Source organism: Vulpes vulpes, chromosome 7, assembly GCF_048418805.1.
Source record: "Vulpes vulpes isolate BD-2025 chromosome 7, VulVul3, whole genome shotgun sequence".
Lineage (NCBI taxonomy): Eukaryota > Metazoa > Chordata > Mammalia > Carnivora > Canidae > Vulpes > Vulpes vulpes.
The window spans coordinates 40,092,937-40,114,106 of record NC_132786.1 but is presented as its reverse complement, the minus strand read 5'-3'; the positions used below and the strand labels follow the sequence as shown (position 1 = coordinate 40,114,106).

Here is a 21,170-nt window from a genome sequence, read left to right as displayed (position 1 = left end):
TAAATTCAATTTTGCATTGCATTGCAGACCCCACCAAATTTGCTTCATTCAAACCAAGCTCTTCCTATCACCTAGAAAATTCCAAAGAACTTAGGGGAGCTCTGTGTCAGATGCTATCATTCAGGAAGTTACAAAGGTCTTAGGGTCTCTGTGCCAGTAACCAGGGATATAGATATAGATATGGATATATAGATATAGTTTTTTTTCAGAGCCACCTACCACAGGGTCTCAACATTCCACACTAGAAAGTCAGCTCAAATGTAATTTCCAGTTCCTTCCAAATCTTTGATGTGATCATTCTAACACAGAAATCTAATAGCTAAGATTAAACAGTGGAGTGAAGGTGGCATTTTAACTGGTGGGGAGAAATGGGAAGAAATTCAAAATCATGAGTTTCCTCAGACAGCCATCAGATGTATTACAAGGATGTTGCTCATTTCACTTTTTCCTGAAAGTTCTCTGGGGTAGGTACTAGAAGTTCCTGTGCTTGCCCACAGGACTCAGTAAAGTCCACTACTTTGAAGGATGTCTCAGGATCATGCATTTCAACATGGTGCTTCTTGTAGTAAAGCGTATCATTGGTACTTAGAGTACACAGGACACAGACATTCAGAAATCAAATTACTCACCCTAAGCTCTAGCCCCAGTTCCCTTTTATAAAGTAGATGTTTGCCTTTATTTGGAGTACAGGGTGCTAAGGATGGGCTGTGCCATTCAGCAGTGTGGGAGGAGAGAAAATATATATTATCACATTAAGAAAATTTCTTGCTAGTTCTCTCAGAAATCTGCATTGCAAATGACTTCTAAATTAGTGCAAGAAAAATCTGCAATGCAAAATTGAAATATTTAAGGTCTATTTCTATCCCACCCAAACTTAAGGCCAGAAAAATAGAATTTCAAAAAACTTATCACTGACCCTAGCATTTCCCAAGTCATGGTAGCCTCTTAACGGGCCTGTGCACCTCTCCTCAGTATAAGGGTAAGTCAGACAGTTTTTTTTTGTTGTTGTTTTTAGTTTTTAGTTTTTGTTTTTGTTTTTTTACAGTTTGTATTTATTTATTTATTTATTTATTTATTTATTTATTTATTTATTTATTTTATGATAGTCACAGAGAGAGAGAGAGAGAGGCAGAGACACAGGCAGAGGGAGAAGCAGGCTCCATGCACCGGGAGCCCAATGTGGGATTCGATCCCGGGTCTCCAGGATCACGCCCTGGGCCAAAGGCAGGCGCCAAACCGCTGCGCCACCCAGGGATCCCCTACATTTTGTATTTAAATTAGGTTAAAATGGTTCTTTGGCATTAAGGTTGATTCAGATCAGGAACAGGTAGATTTTTGTTTGTTTGTTTGTTTGTTTGTTTGTTTTGGCTCTAGTTAATTTTAGAGCCAGAAAATAAAGGGGAAAATCCAAATACCCACCCAGCTTACCTGTATGCTCTGTCCAAATCTCTTGCTTTTCTCCTGAATAGCCAGTTGAGCAGAATAGCTGTCCCTGAGCATTTGTCCAGTAGATAAGATTTCTTTTCCAGTCAATATCCAGTAAATAGATGTTCCTAGGATGCTCTTGAACTAGGGTTCTCTCTATAGCAGTTCCCATAAAACCAACTTTCAACAAGTAGAGACGTTTGCCAGAAGAAAACACAAGCTTTAACTCTACCAAGAAAGAGGAGAGATTTGCTGTTTGGCCATTTGTCAGATAAACCCCATGCTCCCTTCTTGACCAATCTCTCCAGCTGAGGTACACCTAGAAAGGGGTCTTATCAAGCTCACTTCTGAAGCACATATACAACATGAATGCCCTAGCTTCCTTAGAGAAGGGAGTCATCTGGACAAATGAAGCATTGCTCTGCTTTCCCAAGGCACTGAGTCTTTCGAATTTTTGCTAAAAGTTTAACACAGGACCACAAGGATTAGGGCTGGGATGGTGCCCCATTGGATGCAGTAATGTCCTCAAATCCTTGCTCATGGCATACAAATCTCAGTAAAAAGAATTTTAAATTCAATTGCCTTCTTATTTTTATTTTTTTAAAAAGATTTTATTTGTTTATTTGGAAGAGAGCAAGAGAAAGCATGAGCAGGGGGAGGGAAAGAGAAAAGGAAGAAGCAGGCTCCCCATTGAGCAGGGAGCCTGACATAGGGCTCTGTTCCAGGATACCAGCATCATGACCTGAGCCAAAGACATTGTTTAACCAACTGAGCCACCTAGGTGCCCCTTGATTGCCTTTTTTTAAAAGTTACTAGGGACGCCTGGGTGGCTCAGTGGTTGAGCATCAGGCTCTCTGCATGGAGCCTGCTTCTCCTTCTGCCTGTGTCTCTGCCTTTCTCTCTCTCTCTGTGTCTCTTATGAATAAATAAAATCTTAAAAAAAAAGTTACTTAGGTGTTTAACTTAAGGTTATATATATATATAATGTTCAAGATACAACTTAAGCTGAAGTCCTGAATTTGGCACAACAGCATGTTATATACACCATGATCACATTCAGTGGCTACCCCTGAGAATTGTGTTCTTTAAAGGGGGGTTAGAACATGAACATATTTACATAATTTATCCTTCTTAAAACCTGAGTGTTCATTAGAAAAAAGTGATTTGGGGGGGCATCTGGATGGTTCAATCGGTTAAGTATCTAACTCCTAGTTTTGGCTCAGGTCATAACTTCAGGATTGTGAGATGAAGCTCGAGATTCTCTCTCTCCTTCTGCCCCTCCTCCCACTTGTATACACTTATTCTATTTAAGATTCTATGTGCTTATTTATGGGAGACACACAGAGAGAGGCAGAGACACAGGCAGAGGGAGAAGCAGGCTCCTTGCAGGGAGCCCGATGTAGGACTCAATCCCGGGACCCCAGATCTTGACCTGAGCCAAAGACTGAGCTACTCATGTGCCCCTCTCTCTGTCTTTCAAATAAATAAAATTTTTCCAAAAAAATGTAACTTGGATAAAGATGTTCAATGGAGATTATAAGCTTTAATATTTGAAAGACAAAACAACATGAAGAATTTATGCTAACAATATTGAAGTAGAATCTGCTTACAAACCTAAGTCAGAATACACAATAGTCATAAGACTATGGAGGATTTCTTTCTCATACCAACTTAATTGTTGGGTAAAACTGAGTGGTGTAAGCTATTTCTCCCTGCTTTAAAATCAGTCAAACCCAGGGACACCTGGGTGACTTAGTGGTTGAGCATCTGCCTTCAGGTCAAGTCATGATCCCAGGGTCCTGGAATCGAGTTCCACAACAGGATCCCCACAGGGAGCCTCTGTCTCCCTCTGCCTGTGTTTTTGTCTTACTCTGTCTCTCTCATGAATAAATAAATAAAATATTTAATAAATAAAATCAATCAAAACCAACTATTCATTGATGGATGGAGAAACCAAATATAGTATAAATGGTGATTCAGCCTTAAAAAGAAAGGAAATTCTGACACATATTACAACATGTATGAACCTTAAAGATAGTATGCTAGGTAAAATCAGCCAGTAACAAAAGGAAAAATACGGTAGGAATCCACTTATATGAGATTTCTAAAGTAGTCATACTCATACAGAAAGTAGAATGGTGGTCTAGGGTTGGAGGAGGGGAGAGGAATGGGAAGTTATTGCTTAACAGGTATAAAGCTTCAGTTTAGAAAGATGAAAAAGTTCTGGAGGGGGCGCCTGGGTGGCTCAGTCGGTTAGGTGTCCAACTCTTGATTTCAGCTCAGGTCATGACCTCAAGTCCATGAGGTTAATAAGCCTCACTTCAGGCTCTGCTCTCAGTGGGGAGTCTGCTTGGGATTCTCTCTCTCCCTCTTCCTCTGCCCGCATGATCCCTCTAAAATAAATAACTTTTTTTTTTTAAAGAAATGAAAGAGCTCTGGAGATGGATGGTAGAGATAGTTGCACAAACATATAAATGTACTCAATGCCACTGGATACTTGGAAGTGGTTAAAATAGTAAGTTTTATATGTTTTTTAACACACAAAAGAACTAATCAAAGTAAGGTTTTCAGTGTAAAAGTGATTGATCCCAAAATGGAAGCTACATTATTTCTAGGGCTACCATGGAATGTACCTCCTTGAGCCCAGCCCATTTCACCCAGCATACTTACCACTACATGTACCAGAAGGTAAAAGGAACATTCCTTCTGGGCAAACACACTTATAGCCCTTGGGATGGACAGGGGACAGGAGACATAGGTGGCTACATGAGCCTGGAGCACATACAGAGTATCTGCCTATTTTAAAATAGAAATAGATTAGAAACAATTTCAGAATGATCTATACTAATTCAAAACTTAACACTCAAGGAGAGTTAAGTTAGCTTTGCCTTAAGAGAAATCCCAGTGTACTCATTACCTTCTAGGTTAGGCATGCTGACCTTTAAACTCCCATGATCCCCTCTCGGTGAGTGGCAATTACTTATCCATATTAAGCTCAGGCCAAAAAGTCTTCAACCAACAGCATCTTCTCCCCTAGAGTTAAGGCAAAATGACTGCCTGGCTTGCAGATAGGAAGATTCTTTTAGAAAAAAATAGTGGTTTCAGCTCTCTGCTTCGATGAGTCTCTCAAACTCACTTAAGAAGCATTATCTGAGTTGAATCTGACATATAATTTCTGATTAACAAAAGCTTTTAACTACCAGTCAATGAATATTTGACTTCCCTCTATATAAACAGGATGCTGGGCTTTCTTCAATTTTCTGCCAAGAACAGAAAACTTCTAGGTCAACAACAATTAACAATGAGCATGTCAGTGACCTACCCTTGGGCTGTTGGGGTTTGTGGAGGACAGAGAAAGCAGATATGGAAGCATTGAGCAATACCACTCTCTCCTTGGGGACGTGGGGTGAAGTGTGAAACAGCTGTATTTTATTTGCCCAGAAGAAAGAGTTCTCAAATACAGCCAGTCCTATCGGATTGTCATCTTCCAAGAAGACCTCCGGAAAGGTGTGCCTTCCACTGCCATCCACGTTTACCGTCTCTATGGACTGAAGGGTTAGAGTCATAAGAGCAGGCCAGCATCAGCAAGAGATGCCAACGTCAGTGTGTCCCTTGTGTGGATGCCCATTCAACACCTTCACGTGCTATCAACTTGATAAAGATGAAAGCATTTTAGGATTCATGGAGGCTAATGCCAAAGCCAGTTGCTGGACCACTTCTTGCACGAACTGGGGTCACAGGCATGTTGTACAAGTAGCTACTATAGCTTACTGTCTGCATCCAGACATTGTACCAAGTCCTTTCCCCACACTCTCCAACTGCTTATTGAGGTAAGCATTCTAGCTCTCTACAGAGAGGGCAGTGGGAGCTCAGAGAGGTGCCATAAATTGCCAAAATCATAGCTGAAGTAACAGACGTAAAAATAGGATTCTTGGAGCACCTGCCTGACTCAGTTGGTAGAGAATGCAACTCTCATTCTCAGGGTTGTAAATTCGAGCCCCACACTGGTGTAGAGATTGCTTAAAAAACAAAACAAAAACAAAAAAACAAAAAAAACATGGTGCCTGGGTGGCTCAGTTGATTAAGTGTCAGGCCTTTGGCTCAGGTCATGATCCCAGGATCCTGGAATGGAGCCCCATTCATGCTTAGTGGGGAGTCTACTTCTCCTTCTCCCTCTGCCCCTCCCCACCATGCTCTCTCACTTTCTCTCTCTCAAATAAATAAAATCTTAAAAAAGATTAAAGTCTTAGAAAAAGACTATGACTCTCAAGCCTATGCTTTTAGTCACTACATCATACTGGTCTGCCAGTTTGATGCTTCCAAAAATAAGATAAAATCAAATGTAATATTAAGGCCTAGAAATAGGAGTGTAAGTAAGTACTAAAAAAGAAGTACTGAACTACATGCTTTCAAGGAGGCGGTCTGCCACTTGAAAAGGTTTTATACCCCAGGTACAACACAGAATATGAGCCAGGCCACTAGGAAATCCCAATGCTACGTTTGACTGCAGTGTTTAGGAAATTCACACTAAGTCTCCCAACCTATGTTGATCTAGTCGGGCTCTACCCGAGGAGACCGTGCTGTCATAGCTTGCTTTTGTCTGTCTTTGTGGCCAGGAGCCACCTCACAGTGTTGATGCAAGACTCAGGAGAACTCTGTAGTTACCCACAGTTGCACCAAGCCCCTCCTAAAACGTTTTTCTCCCTGACATCTCTCCAGTACCTCTTTATATTCACTGATCCAGTAGAGCCTGCCGGCCACGTGGTCAAGCGTCAGCCCTACCGGCTCCTCCACGGTGACAGCTGCAAGCACCTTCCGATCTGAGCCATCCATTCCTGCAGCTTCAATGGTTCTCATGCCTTTCTTACCACGATTTACCCAATACAGGGACCTGAGGACAGCGCAAGCACACACTGTTAACAGCAGCCCCCACCCTCCCCCTACACATCCAGTTCTGAACATTCAGGCCCCCTTAGCTCTCTTGCACAGGCCCCAGTTCATCGCACTAAGAATCCTCGAGTTTCTGCCCTCAGACTCAGTGGACTGAAAAGCTGGCCTCCGTAGGATTCAATTTAGACTTAAAATGAAGGTATCTTTGGAGCAAATGAGACCTACATTGAAAATGTTGAAGGGTTCTCTTATCAATGTCTAAGGAATGTCTAAGATAACCAATGATTTAGGATACAGTCTCAAAGAAACACTACTTACTTCTTTGTGGGAAACACGATCAGCTGCTCGGGCACCAGATCCTTTTCCAAGATTCTGACATAACCTCGACCATCACTCAAACCAGCACAGATAACCCGTGCGAAGCTGCTAGCCCAATACAACTGTCCCGTGAGCCAGTCCAAAGAGATACTGTCCACTGTTTTAAGTTCTGGGGACACACGAGACAGTATTATGTTCCTGTATTCTTCTACCTTCTTCTTGCCTTGAAAAAAATATTCGGCCTATACTTTTCTACAGCTTCTGATTTCGAGCTATATGAGGAGGCAAATGGGACACAGGGAAGGAGGGCCAGAGGTGTGCTATGTCCAGGATACAGTGGGTGGTAGGGACGGAGAAGGATCTTAGCAGAAGCAGAACCCAGAAACCCAAGAGAATGCAACATCTCATTTTGGGGTGACAGCTATTCCAGAAGTCTCAGGGGGAACTGCTAGGAATTGGACCTCTTAAGTCCTAGCAGAGGACTTCTATGCCCAAGACAATGCCAAGCACTTCCTCACATGTACCATTCTACTTGAATCCCCACACCTACCCAATGAGACAAAGGCTATCCCCTTCACCTTACTGAGGATGGTTTCAAAGAGTTAACAACTGGCTCAAAGTCGGATACCTGGTGATGGAGCGGAGACTAACCTTGGCCTGAAACCACATCCCCAAACCTTCTGTGCTTCTTTATAGTGATTTCCTATCTCTGGTTATGCTCGACCAAAGCCCCTGCTGAGCCAAATTGTGTGGTTTTATCTCAACTGGGATTGTATACATTCTCATGATTCACAAGTGAGTCACAGAAGATGTCCAGAGGAATGCGTAGGCTGCTTATACAGTGCTGAAGTAGCTTTAAGAAGTTAGGGCTCTTGGGGCGCCTGGGTGGCTCAGTCGATTAAGTGTCTGCCTTTAGCTCAGGTCACAATCTCAGGGTCGGTCCTGAAATCGAGCTTGCTATCAGGCTCCCTGCTTAGCAGAATCTGCTTCTCTCTCTCCTCTGACCTTCCTACCTGTTTGTGTGTACACGCAAGTGCTCTCTCTGTCTCAAATAAATAAAATCTTAAAAAAAAAAAAAAAAGCAGCAGCTAGGGCTCTTAACATCAAGAAATATACCTGGATAGAGAGGAACTGAGTTTGGCTTCCCAAGGACGAATACATTTATGACTTCATCCACCCAAAAGTACATGCTTCTCTCAAGATCATATGCAACAGAAGTAGGCCTCGATTTTATAGGTATCAGGGGCTCATAGATGCCTGTTCTTCGATCCAGGACCCCAAGCTCTCTACCTGCCGCTATAAGAATTTTAACAGCACCATCTGCAAAAGAGGGTGGAAAAGGACTAGTGACACAAACTGGGGTTTCTTTCATGCCATTCTCTTTAACTGAAGATGCTGTCCCAACTCCCATGCTAAAATCCACTTATGCCAGGGACACTCAGCAGTTGAGCGTCTGCCTTCAGCTCAGAGTGTGATCCCGGGGTCTGGGATCAAGTCCCACATCAGGCTCCTTGCAGGGAGCCTACTTCTCCCTCTGCCTATGTCGCTTCACTGCCTCTCTCTGTGTATCTCTCATAAATAAATAAATAAAATCTTTTTAAAAATCCACTTATCCCTGAAGTTTGGACTCAGGTGTGTCCAGAGGAGATGTTCAGAGGAGACTTAGAGATCACCCTAAGTCACAATTCTTCCTCTGAACTCCAACACGTTCACATTCATCTTTGGAACGTTTGGTCTATTTGATTTCAGATTCAGGCCTTACCCAATCTAGACAGAAGTCCTCTCCATGCTTTATACACAGCAACTAAATGGAATTAACTGTCCCATCATTAAAGCAGCACAGGCCACATTAAGATCGTATCAGTGGGGTCGCTGGAGCAACCTAGGCATATAGCCTATTGAATAAGTTCTTTTAAAGACATTTAATATGGGTGCCTAGCTGGCTCAGTTAGGAGAACATCCAACTCTTGATTCTTGGGGTCATGAGTTCTAGTCCCATGTTAGATATAGCAGTTACTTTAATAAATAAACTTTAAAAAAAATAAAGATACCTAATAGCAACTGACACTTGAATTGGCCAAGAAATGTTGTAATACCAGCTTCTTTATGGAAAAAATTAAGTTACCTCTAATACTAGACCATAAAGTGAACAGCACTTCTATCTATAATTACTGCTAAAAACACGATAAAGCTTAAGCTTTGCTTGGGGTATCAAAACTCACCTGTAACTCGACAACTGGTGCCATTATAGAGCTGGTAACCTTGAATACACGCACAGGAGTAAGAGCCTGGGACGTTATGGCATAGCTGGCCACAGGGACCGTAGGCCATGGAGCACTCATCTATATCTGGTGATAGAGAGTCATAGGTCAAACGACCAAGGAACAATCTCTTGAGTAGCTTTGCTCCTTTGGGCCCCCTTTCAGAGGCTCACTGGACATGTATTATGTGGAAATCACTGTGCTGGGTGTGGGGACAGACAGCCTCTGCCTCTATGGAGTTGCATCAGTAGAGCGACCCCAGATGTGTGGCTGGTACAGAAGCCAGATGGAGGTTACCCTGGCAACATTCTTAGTGGTATTGCTGATTCAGAATGAATGGCAGGATGTGAAGAAACAGAAACACTTGTGTACTGCTGGTGGGAATGTCAAATAGGGCAGCCACTGTGAAAAACAGTTTGAAGGTTTCTCAAGTTAAACATAGAATTTACTGCTATGCAACAATTCCACTGTTGGTGTATACTCTGGAGTATTGAAAGCGGGGATTTGGACACGTGTGTGTCAATATTCCTAGCACTGTTCACAATAGCCAAAAGGTGGAAACCACCCAAATGCCCATAAACAGATGGATAAACAAAATGGGGCATGTACAATGAGTTATTTGGCCCTAAAAAGGGAAGGAGAGCCTAACACGTGCTCTAACATGGATGAACGTTAGTGACATGCTAAGTGAAAGAAGCCAGACACAGGATAGATACCATAGGACTGCACTTATACACAGGACTAGAACAGGCAAATTCAGAGAGGTAGAAGGTCGATAGAAGGTTCCAGGGACTGGGGACAGAGTTATTGTTTAATGGGGACAGAGTTGGGGTGCCTGGGTGGCTCATTTGGTTAAGAGCTGCCTTTGGCTCAGGTCATGATCCCAGAGTCCTGGAATTGAGTCCCACATGGGGCTCCCTACTCTTCTCCTCCCTCTGCCTGTGCTCACTCTTTCTGTCAAATAAATGAATAAAATCTTTTAAAAAATAATTATGGGGACAGAGCTTCCATTGGGGAGGGTGAGAAAGTTCTGGAGATGGATAGTGGTGATGTTTACAGGTGTTGTGAATGTAGTGGAGGCCACTGAATTATACACCTCAAACAACTAAGATGGTAAATTGTATTTCATGTATCACTTACTGCAATAAACACTTCAGAAGATGGGCCAAATGAACTCTGACCTGCACAGCTCTGCCCGTCCGGCTGTAGCTGCCACCCAGCTCCACACGAACACTGGACTCCCCGGGTGGTGACACTGCACTGCCCCTCACAGCCCCCGTTGGCCAGGGAGCAGTTTTTCCCTGGTAGAGACAGGGCAGCAGTCAGGACAGTTGAGTACAGGACAGATCAAATGTCTTATAAACTGTGGTGCTAGAACCCCTTACACTGTGAGGGCTGTAGAACCTTAAAGAATAAACTTTGACCCTGCCCTCTGACCTAGGAATATGGGGGCTTTGGGGAAAGGCTGTAGAACGGGGAAAGTTGGCAATCACGGAGCAAGGGAAAGGACTTTTTGAGGCGGACAGTCTGACAATTTCAAATGTTGGCATATTGCTCACCCACAGAAGGGCCAACAACCTCTTCCCTATATTATCTAGAAAATACATGTGGCCAGGGCTTGCACCTCAGGATGTGATGTGGTAATTTATTAATCTCAGTGAATTATCTCCACGGGACCAGAAACCTGAGCTTTGTCCCATTGTTCATGCTTTCTGTGTCTTATTTGTTCCTTTAGCAGAAGGCTGCTTTCACAGCCCTTACCTTAGCAGCACTGAAGAGGTCTCATTATATACTTCTAAGCCCAAGTTTAAGGAGGAAATGAGACAGATGACAAAGTGACCTGGGGACAGGTGCCCCCTCCTCCACAGATTCAACCAACGTGATTTTTATATTTTGTATTGATTTTTATAGTGAGAATCTCAACTTTCTAAAGTTTGAGATGCTTGCTCAGGAGCCTTCCTCCTCACCAGGAAATAGTCTTCCTAAATCCTTCCTCTAGTTACATCCTTAGATGAACATCCTTCGAGAACTCATCATATGGTCTTGAATACATGATTTTCTTCTTAGTGGCAAAGTCTGTTTCTGTATTCCAGAATTTTCAGAGTTGAAAGTCTCTGAACCAGGGGTCTGAGGTGTTTAGTCTATTTCCCTGGAGCGATAATGCTTTATGGCTCAGGTAACCTTTGCTCACACTCAGGAGACCAAAGCCAAGGCTTGGAACTTATAAAATGTGGGGGACCCATCACTGAAGGATAATTATTTAGTCCAAGCATTCTCTGAGAGTGCAGGCCCCCGTGGTAATAAAGGCACAGGCTGACTTACTCTGATTCTCCCCACCCCCACGTGAAGCCCGGTAGTTGGGTCCTCACCACATGTGGCAGGTTCATCGGTACCATCTCTGCAGTCGGCTTCCCCATCACACACCAGGGATTCCAGGATGCATTTCCCTTCATCACATCTGACCATGTCGTCTGGACAGGAAGCTGTGTAGGAAGGAAAGCATCCTTTTCCAACAGCCCGTGGGGGAAAGGGTAGTAAAAACAGACATTTATTACAGTAAGGTGGGGCAGGATTTCTAGAGCCCAAGGTAAGTCTAAGTAGGAAGGAAAGTTTTGCCATTTCAAGCAGTTTTCAGCGAATTGGGCTTTAAGGCTGGATAACGATGATGTCAAGTCACTTGGGCACTGGACCGAAATAAAGCTGAATTAGAATTGAATTGGTATTGAGTAGTTCTAATTGAAATGGTGTTAAAGTCAGTCAACATGAGCCCTAAAGGAAGACCCTCTTGAGAAACCAGTTTATACATGTAAAAATGTTAGAATCTGAATATATTCAGTATTGCAGATTTAATTCTAGAAAGATCGAGCGGGATTGTGGTTTACTGAGAAGTTGGAGGTTCCACTACATTGTGTATGGTGCTCATCAAGTTCCTTTAATGAGAAATTTCCCCGTTCCGTACAAACTACACAAGGACGTGAGGCTCTGTTAGGAGGCTTCCTTCAGACACCAGTGCTCTGGTCTTCTGTGCAGCAGCCACGTTGCCTAGAGTGTCCAGTGCAGAGTCACTATTTGAGGACAGCTCAGTGTTTCCATGGATAACTAAATCTTGGTTATTGCTAGGAAACATCCTGTTTTTAGATATAGGATGGAAGCCCCAGTCAGAGGAATGAAAATGCAACTTGCAGAAGGCAGCCCACCTTCCTCTGTAAAGGACAGGCGGGAGGGGTGGGGTTGAGGGGGGCACTCACCACAGGCATCCTCATCCGAGGAGTCCCCACAGTCGTTCACCCCATTGCACTTCCAGCTAGCCTCGACACACACCTTGTTCCTGCATTGCCACTGCCCCGCCAGGCAACAGTTCGGGGAGCAGCGTGCTTCCTCGAGCCCATCTTCCCAGTCCTTTCGGCCCTCACAGAGTTCCCAAGCATCGCCACACTGAGGACGTCCCGGACACTGGGCTGTTTGGCGGGGGCATGGTGTCAAGAGCTCTGTAAAAGGCAGGAGTTGGCTCGGTGAGGGGGCACTGCTGACCTGCAGGCTGCTTTATTTAGGTATTTATGGTGTGTTCATGGGTTTGGCCTATAGAAAACCAAGAAAACCTGGGTGGCTCAGTGGTTGAGTGTCTGCCTTACAGCTCAGGGCGTGATCCTGGGGTCCTGGGATCAAGTCCTGCAGAGAGCCTGCTTCTCGCTCTGCCTGTGTCTCTGCCTCTCTCTGTGTCTCTCATGAATAAATAAGTAAAAAAAATCTTTAAAAAAGAAAAGAAAACCAAGAACTGAATGGGCATGCTAGCCACTGGAGATGTGGCCACAACTCTGTATACTGAAGTTTCACCCTAAAGGAGTTTAAAAAGCCAATAGAGGCAAGAATCTTTTAGGCAATTTTGCAAAATGCAGAAGGGGATGAAGTGTCCACCTGTAATATGGGGGACGACTGAACGATGACAGTGAGCGGTGAACATGTGCTGTGGCCTGTACGGCAGAAGGCTACCTAGTTAGTGACTTGCTGGATCCACTGAATACCGCGGAGGTTCATCAATGCTGCTAACATCAATGCTGCTAACACACAGAGAACATGTCCAAAGAGAAAATAAATTGTACATACCGCAGTTCGCCTCGTCGGAGCCGTCCAGGCAGTCCCCAGCACCATCACAAAGCCAGCTACTAGAAATACATTTCCCGTCATCACACTGCCAAGCCTGTGGATGGGCACGACACGCTTCCTCTGTGGGGCCGGTGGCAGTGTTCGAGAAGCAGAGAGGAAGAGGTGTTGGTCAGGGCGCTGACAGCTTTTCAGCTGGGGTTTCATAGGAATTATTTTCATTAGCAAAAGAACAATTAAGTCCCGATCCACCACTGACTCAATCCTAACTTTGCCTGTCCTTTCCTTGTCGCCCTTAATCACACACTGTACCCCTGCCTTCGTGACAATCACCGAGCAGCCCCACAAAGCTTATGCTCCCCATCATGCTTCTAGAACACTGCCATCCAATAAAAACTTCTGCGACGATGGAAGCGGTTGGTACCTCTGCTGTCCAAAATGGTCATCACTAGGCACATGGGGCTCTTGAGCATCTGAAGTGGGATCAGTATAAGAACTATATTTATTTATTTAAATAAATGCAAATCTTCACACGTGGTTAATGGCCACTGTATTAGACAGTACAACTTTATAGGTTTACTTCTTTGAACCCCTTTGGCCCCATTTGAGGCCATATAAAGATCTCAGACAACTGGAGTCTAATGAGACCTTCGAATATTTCCACCTAAGTATGTCCCCTGGCAGTTCCAAGTAAACCTGGACAGCTGGAGTGAAGTGTACGGGGGAGCAGAGCACAAGGCACTTCTGCAAGTGTGAAATTTAATTCTAATCTGTAATATTACATAATATTACATCTTTTAATATCAAAGGTTTCACAGTAAATTAGTTACAGTAGGTGGCCAGTGCACTGACATGCATGTGGGGTGGAGAAAGGAAATGTAGCACTTCCCAGGCTCTGGGGGGGTTGGGTTGAGGGCTTCCTCTTTTTTTTTTTTTTAATAATAAATTTACTTTTTATTGGCATTCAATTTGCCAACATACAGAATAACACCCAGTGCTTCCTCTTTTAATCAAGAATTTTCTCCTTCTGTATTCACCGCTCAAGGCTGTGAGACATCTGTTAAGAGGCTTTCCTCACATATACAGGTGCTTGGAGATCCCTCCTGGGGCTGGGAGCACTCATAGCACAGAGGTGTTTGAGCTTTATTTCAGGAAGACCTTTTCCAAATGGCTAACTTGGCGTCTATCAGTTTAATGATTTTCTTTGTCCTCAATTTGAAAAATTATCTTTTTGTTGTGCAAAAGCTCCAAGGAGAGTTGAACTAGTTTGTTTACAAGTAATCATATGCACTGGGGTCGGCGAGGGTTTCCTATAAAGCAATCTGGAATATTATGGCTTCAGTAGCTGCCACATGTTTAAGCTAGAAGATAAGGTGAGAAGCCAGGCTTTTGGTGGCTTTTCTATCCCAACCAGCCCTCCACACTTGTTTGAAAGCAATGCTACCAACACGTACATCTCTAGGCTTACCTACCGAAAGCCTGCAACAACTCAGAACACCCAATATTTTTGGATATCCCCTCCCGAAGGAAAACTACAAGACCCGAGGCTGTCAGCCAGGCACACAGCACGACGGGCCATTTACGGAGGAGGATGCGATGCAGCGAGGAGCACTTACCACACTGCTCATCGGACCCATCGGGGCACTCTTGCTGTCCATTGCAGAGCCAGGCCACAGGAATGCACCTTTCCCCACATGCAGCCTGCCTCGTCACGTTACACCTTACTTCCTCTGCAATGGGTAAACAAAAGCAAATCCATGAGAGGTCCTGGCTTCCTCAGCTTCAAGAGAACAGCTTGTTTCATGATAAGCTGCAGTTAAAAGGTCATTGAGAGGACCTTCCTTCAACTAATTCCCTGGAGAACCCTCGGGGGGTCCTGTGCCATACAGACCAATATGACTGCCCTAATACCGATCCTTGGAAACTCTTTTCTGGGCTGTGGAATTGGGGGGTTGCCATTCGCCTCCCAGTTTTTGCATTAGAATGGGGCCCAGGTGCACTGTGTTCAAAGAGACCCAGCTACTTCTTCAGCTCTGGTTTGATCTTAAAGACTCTGCACGAATAATTGCACATTTAGAAGCCTAAGTTCAAAGTCTGGGCTCTAGTTTATTTTTCATCCTGTGCGGACATATCTAAAAATTAGATTAGGATTTGGGGTCCCACATACTATCTTTTTTTTTTTAATGCAATTTGCCAACATACAGTCTAACACCAGTGCTCATCTCATCATGTGCCCTCCTTAATGCCCATCATCCAGTTACCCTATCCCCCACCCCTACATACTATCTTCATAAGAATGCTAATAGGTTGCTTATGAATACTTTAAGTTTGATTGATCTATACTATCTGTCTTATTCAACTCACAAGCTTGTGTTTATCAAACCTGAAAGATCAATGTCCAAACAATGCCTGTTATGGTCCTCAGAGGGAAGCACCAGGAAGGCCTGACTGTATCAAATTTACTATATTGTCCTAACTTCCAAAAAGAAAAAGCCAATCCAGGGGTGCCTAGGTGGCTCAGTTAAGCATCTACCTTTGACTCAGGTCCATGAACTCCAGCCCCACATTAGGGTCCCTGCTCCTCAAGGAGCCTGCTTCTCCCTCTCCCTCTGCCTGCTGCTCCCCCTGCTTGTGCTCACGGGCGCACTCTCTGTCAAATAAATCTAAAAAAATATTTAAAAAAGAAAAGAAAAAGCCAATCTTTAGTCCCTAGAAAAGATAAGCTACATGGCCTGTACTAGAAATCTCTGTAAGATGCAATGAAGACCACCCACTCCCCACCTCCCACCATGGTCCTACTTCCAGAAACAATTGTATATAGAATGGAAAGTGGTATGGAAAGTTGTGTAATGGAAGCTGACAATGGAAGGTCATTATGTAGACCACCCCTTCTTCAGTAAGGGACCATTTCTTAGTCTTGCTTAGATCCCTCTAACTACTTTTAGCTTCGCTACTTAGGGTTTGATTTTTTTCTTAAGGGTTGGTTTATAAAAAACATTTTAAATAAAATATTCAGAAAATATTGGTTACTAACGGGCAGCTAACGACTCTGCCCTGTACCATCCAGGCAATCTCACTTAGCTTGCCCCAAAGCACTGACGACAGGTGATGTTACCAGCCACTACTATGGGAGCCGAGACTCAGCTGTCAAGCTACAGAGGTTGCCTTTTTGGTGGGACTGCTTACTAACAACAATAGGACCCTGGGAGAGTTACTTCCTCTCTCTGGATCTCAGTTTTCTGTCCAAAAAATGAGACTGGTAAATAAGTGATCAGAAGAGAAAGATTCAAAGATTAAATGGCCACAAAGCCACTTGGCACAGTATACCCACCATATAAATCTTCATAAGGCATTAACTCTTTTGTTACCACTTCCAGCAGATCCTTCCAGAAGGATCCCACTTAGGGGTCCAGTCAGCCCTCAAAGACTCACACTCCCAGGTGAGTCACACCTGGAAAAATATTGTGCCTTGATGATTCTCCATCTGGAGACCAAGTGTGCATATAGATTCTACATATCTGCAGACAGGTCTCAAAACATTATTTTTCACTTATATAGATGCTTGCTGTGAATAAGTAAGATATTTATTAATATGTTTACTTATCTGTTGAGTATATGGTAGCTTTCTCATAGTCTGTTAGGGTGACCACATGCTATTCTAAAACAGACATCCTAAAGAGGTCTATAGGCCAGAAAGCTTTGGTAACCACTGCTCGGTTAAAAAATGCTAATAATTTTAAAGGTGCTTCAGGAGTGGTGCAAAAAGACCACACAAGGGCTTCTCATCACTGTACCGGTGCTCCACCAGGTTAGGCAAAAATCTGGTGGGTTAGAATCCCTCCTGGAAGACAACTCAGTGAAGTAGCACCTCCTTGGAACTAGTTAACACAACCTTGACCAACAGTCTGCATTCGTTAAAATGATTTAAAACCAGCCTTCAATCTATGAGGGCACCTGCCAGGTCAGATCCTCAGGCCAGGTGGTTGGACCACTGCTAGGCACCTCCTACACAGCGCTCACCCACCACCACTTGGGAACTGTGGGTGTCTGAGTCACCCTGGGGCATCACTCAGCTCTCCTCTGCCCTGGGGTCGGCCTCAACAAGCGCCACAGAAAGTTGCTTCCTAACTCTGCCTCGGACCCAAGCCCCCGTATTTCCCTGTGCTGTTTCTGGAATGAGGTTATGTCTTCCCGAGCCTCCCCCAGGCTAAATCTGCTGCCTGGTGACCCCTGAGCTGGGGTGCGGGCCCCACGACATTGGCTAGAAGACGAATCCCACTAGGCCACGACACCGGGGGAGGGAAGAGGGTGCGCCTGCTCTCCGGAGCGCTGAGAGCTCTCTCCCCCACGCTCGGGGTGCGGTGAGGGAGAGGGGAGTGTGCCCCGAGCCCGCCTACCCTTCCGCCTGCACCTGCCGCGCTGGACGGGTAGGAGTCACCTCTCACCCGGTCGCCCGGCGGCGCCGCAGAGGGCCCCGCGTCACCCTCCCGAGTGGAAGGTCGCTGCAGAACTGGGGGGGGGCATCGCGCGCTCAGCGACGGCGCCCCAAGCCCCCGCCCGCCCGCCCTCCCCGCACCATGCGAAGCGGGGCGCCCCGCCCGCGGCCCCACTCACCGGCTCCGGAGCCCGCGAGGCCGCCCAGCGCCGCCAGCACCCGCGGCACCAGCAGCAGCAGCAGCAGCGCGCGGCGCCCCATGGCGGGAGCCGACTGGGCGCTCGGGGCTCGGGTGCCGCTCGGCGGAGGCGCCCGGGGGGGGGGGGGGGGGGGGGAGGGGCGGGGGCGGCGCCGGGGCGGGCTTTCCTCGTTGCCGCTCATCGGGTCGGTGGGGGCTGGGGGGCCCCGGGGGGAAGGCGGGGGGCTGGGAGGGGGCTGGTGGGGCCCCCGGGTGGGGGGCTGGTGGGGAGCCTGCAGGAGGCCCCGGGCGGGGGGCTGGGAGGGGGCTGGTGGGGCTCCCGGGTGGGGGGCTGGTGGGGAGCCTGCGGGGGGCCCCGGGCGGGGTGGGGGGCTGGGAGGGGGCTGGTGGGGCCCCCGGGTGGGGCGCTGGTGGGGAGCCTGCGGGGGGCCCCGGGGGGCGGGGGGCTGGGAGGGGGCTGGTGGGGCTCCCGGGTGGGGCGCTGGTGGGGAGCCTGCGGGGGGCCCCGGGGGGGCGGGGGGCTGGGAGGGGGCTGGTGGGGCTCCCGGGTGGGGGGCTGGTGGGGAGCCTGCGGGGGGGCCCCACGCTGGGTGGGGGGCTGGGAGGGGGCTGGTGGGGCCCCCGGGTGGGGGGCTGGTGGGGAGCCTGCGGGGGGCCCCGGGCGGGGTGGGGGGCTGGGAGGGGGCTGGTGGGGCCTCCGGGTGGGGCGCTGGTGGGGAGCCTGCAGGGGGCCCCGGGGGGCGGGGGGCTGGGAGGGGGCTGGTGGGGCCCCCGGGTGGGGGGCTGGTGGGGAGCCTGCGGGGGGCCCGGGGGGGCGGGGGGCTGGGAGGGGGCTGGTGGGGCCCCCGGGTGGGGGGCTGGTGGGGAGCCTGCGGGGGCCCCCGGGCGGGGTGGGGGGCTGAGGGGCTCCGGGCGGAGCGGCGGGGCCCCGGGCGGGGCGGGGGCGGTGGGGAGCGGTGGGACCCCTGGCGCGGGGCGGGGCGGGGGCCGCTCGGGGGCCGCTCCGGGGCCGCCCCGCCCGGGACCCAGCGGGCTGCCGGGGGGGTGGGGGGTGGGGGGGGAGGAGCACGGCGCCCCCGCCTCCCCGCGGGTCTCCCCTCCAGCGGTGGGACCGCGGACGCCGACTAGCTCAGGGCCTGGCGGCTGACAGGTGGGGGGCGACGGGGCGCGCTCAGCCACGCTCAGCCGGAGGAGTCCCCGGCTCCGCGCCAGGGGTCCCCCGAAGTCCCCGGAGTAGACGGCCCGGGCCCTGCGGGCGGCGCGGCCGAGGGTCGGCTGGGGCCCCGGGGGCGGCCTCCGCGCTCACTTCCTAACGCTGGGGCCTCCGGTGCCGACCGAGCACCGAGCACCGAGCACCGAGCCTCGGGGCTCCTCCGCCAGGCCTCGCTCGCCGCCCCGACCCGGTGGGTCCCGACAGCTCGCGGCGGCGGCCCGCAAACAGGGTGGGTGCGAGCGCCCTGGAGACACCGCCCGTGGGTCTGGGTCCCTGCGGCGGAGGAAGCTTTCACTAACCGGATCCGGTGGGTCGCAACCAGAGCCGAACATCATCCCTGTCGAGGCACAGACTTCTAGGACTGCAAGAATCTGGACGTCATTTTACACAAACGCTCCCCTCGGGGATCAGATGATAGGAAAAAACTGGGACTTGGTGACACATGACCAAAGACATAGATCACCCTCCCATCCCCTTATTTAGCTAAGCGGTGACATTCCTTCTTTACACCAGGAGAAGTGAGTGTCAGATTCTTGGAGAGGACGCCTAGGAGTTGGAATTTGGAACGTAAAACTGGCAAGCAACCTCTGCAGTGTTTGGGAGTGCAAGGCAGCAATAAAACGCGGGGGGGGGGGGGGGGGATAGAAACAGAAAACTGAATTGCAAAGTGCCTTCTTAGATTTTATTTGCAATACAGTACTCCAACAGCTTTCTTTTAAATCATACCTCCTCTTCGTGTTCACGGCTGGTCCCATCAAACCACACTTTGAAGTTACCAGAACGCCATATGCTCTGAAGTTTTCTTTAAATGCGTTTATGCTCCGATTGCATAAGCCCCTTGCAAGGACCCTTCCACGTGTAACGAAAACCTCCTAGCATATCATACTGGTTTCTGCTGAAATGTTGTTGCTTTAGAACCAGATTATCTCAATAATCTGCTCAGATACTTTACTGGTGTTGAGTGATGCAATAGAGCCGCTCAGAGTTTTGGGGAAGGAGACTAGTTTTCCTCCCACTGAAGGAACTGAGAGCCACTGAAGCTAGTGATCAGTACTTGGAATTGCAGTGGGGGAGACCAGGGTTCAGGCTCAGCTAGATGAAGTTATATATGGATACAAATCGCAGCTGTGTTGTTCTAACAGTCATGTCGGCTCTTCATAACCCAAACCAGCTGAAAAAAGCCACAGACATAAGTGATATAAATAAGAATTTCAGCAACAATCATATTTGTCTTTAAATCGTTATGTTCTGACTCATTCTTAGTGACATGTGTCATCCTTTCCTAGGTCCCTCCCCTACATTTCACCTTTTCAATCTGCTCTGTCAGCCAATGGTGAGCAGAATATTGTCCCACCACCACCACCACCACCTGGAAAAGGTAACGTTCTAATCCCCAGAGCCTGTAAATTGTGATTTATTGTTGTTTTGATTGCAGGATATAAAGGAAATCTGGCCTCACGCAGGTAAGCGTTGGCTGAAGAAATAATAGCCTTTTTAGTAAAGTGTATTGGTTTAGTTTTCTGCCTCCCCCCAAAATATGTTGACACCCTAACTCCCAGTACCTCAGAATGTGACCCTTATTTGGAAAAAGGATCTCTGCAGAGTTACTCAAGTTCAGGTGAGGGCATTAGAGTGCGCCCCCATCCAATATGACTGGTGTCCTTATAAAAGAGAAATATGGGCACAGACATATATAGAAGGAAGACAGCGTGAAGAGACCCAGGGAGAAGGCTATGTGAAGGTGGAGGCAGAGATAGGACCTATGCTACTACAAGCTAAGGAGCATCTGAAGCTACTGGACGATGGAAGAGGCCAGCAGGATCTTTCTGCTAGAGCTTACAGAGAGAGCAGGGACACCTTGATTCCAGATTTCTAGCCTCCAGAACTGTGAGACAATAAATTCCTGCTCTTCTGAGCCACCCAGTTGGTGGTAGTTTGTTATGTCAGCCCTATGAAATTAGCATAGACGCTAAGACCAAAACTTAAGTGGTAATTTCTTAAAGGTTAATTGCAGTGTGAAATCCCAAACCACATCAATGAGTATTTCATGGTGTTCTTATTAAAATCCGCCAGTCTATTTTGTACTTTGAGTGGATCTTTCACCCATACATGACTTTGTAACATTATGCATTGATCATTTGGAAAATATGGGTTCATTAAGTTATGCTGATACTCCAAATGTTAACACCTTCTATCATGCAGTATTTTAAAAATCACATTTGTTAACATTGCTACTGATATCATCACAAAAGATTTTGACTGTTGGAAAGCTAGTAAGCTTTTAGATGGTGGACTCCAGTTTCCAAAAATTATAATTTTCCCTCGAAA

General features: G+C 47.3%; 1 protein-coding gene across 3 annotated transcripts in view; it reads right to left on the bottom strand.

The window, feature by feature from the left end:
* Positions 1–19,248, bottom strand: part of LOC112916091 (low-density lipoprotein receptor-related protein 2-like) — a 45,431-nt gene extending 26,183 nt beyond the window's left edge. Inside the window, exons 1-13 of one of the 3 annotated variants that reach the window (XM_072763581.1) lie at positions 19,142–19,248; positions 14,612–14,725; positions 12,999–13,118; positions 12,143–12,382; positions 11,264–11,377; positions 10,076–10,195; positions 8,856–8,981; positions 7,750–7,953; positions 6,634–6,802; positions 6,148–6,316; positions 4,748–4,973; positions 4,096–4,221; positions 1,429–1,653 (exon numbers count right to left, since the gene is read on the bottom strand). In XM_072763581.1, the coding sequence (XP_072619682.1) occupies positions 1,429–1,653; positions 4,096–4,221; positions 4,748–4,973; positions 6,148–6,316; positions 6,634–6,802; positions 7,750–7,953; positions 8,856–8,981; positions 10,076–10,195; positions 11,264–11,360 (1,462 nt within the window). In that variant the 5' untranslated portion in view covers positions 11,361–11,377; positions 12,143–12,382; positions 12,999–13,118; positions 14,612–14,725; positions 19,142–19,248. Of the gene's footprint in view, positions 1–1,428; positions 1,654–4,095; positions 4,222–4,747; positions 4,974–6,147; positions 6,317–6,633; positions 6,803–7,749; positions 7,954–8,855; positions 8,982–10,075; positions 10,196–11,263; positions 11,378–12,142; positions 12,383–12,998; positions 13,119–14,611; positions 14,726–17,609; positions 17,745–19,141 lie in introns of those variants that run through there. The other 2 variants (XM_025993530.2, XM_072763580.1) reach the window with 2 other exon arrangements.
* Positions 19,249–21,170: the final 1,922 nt, after the last annotated feature.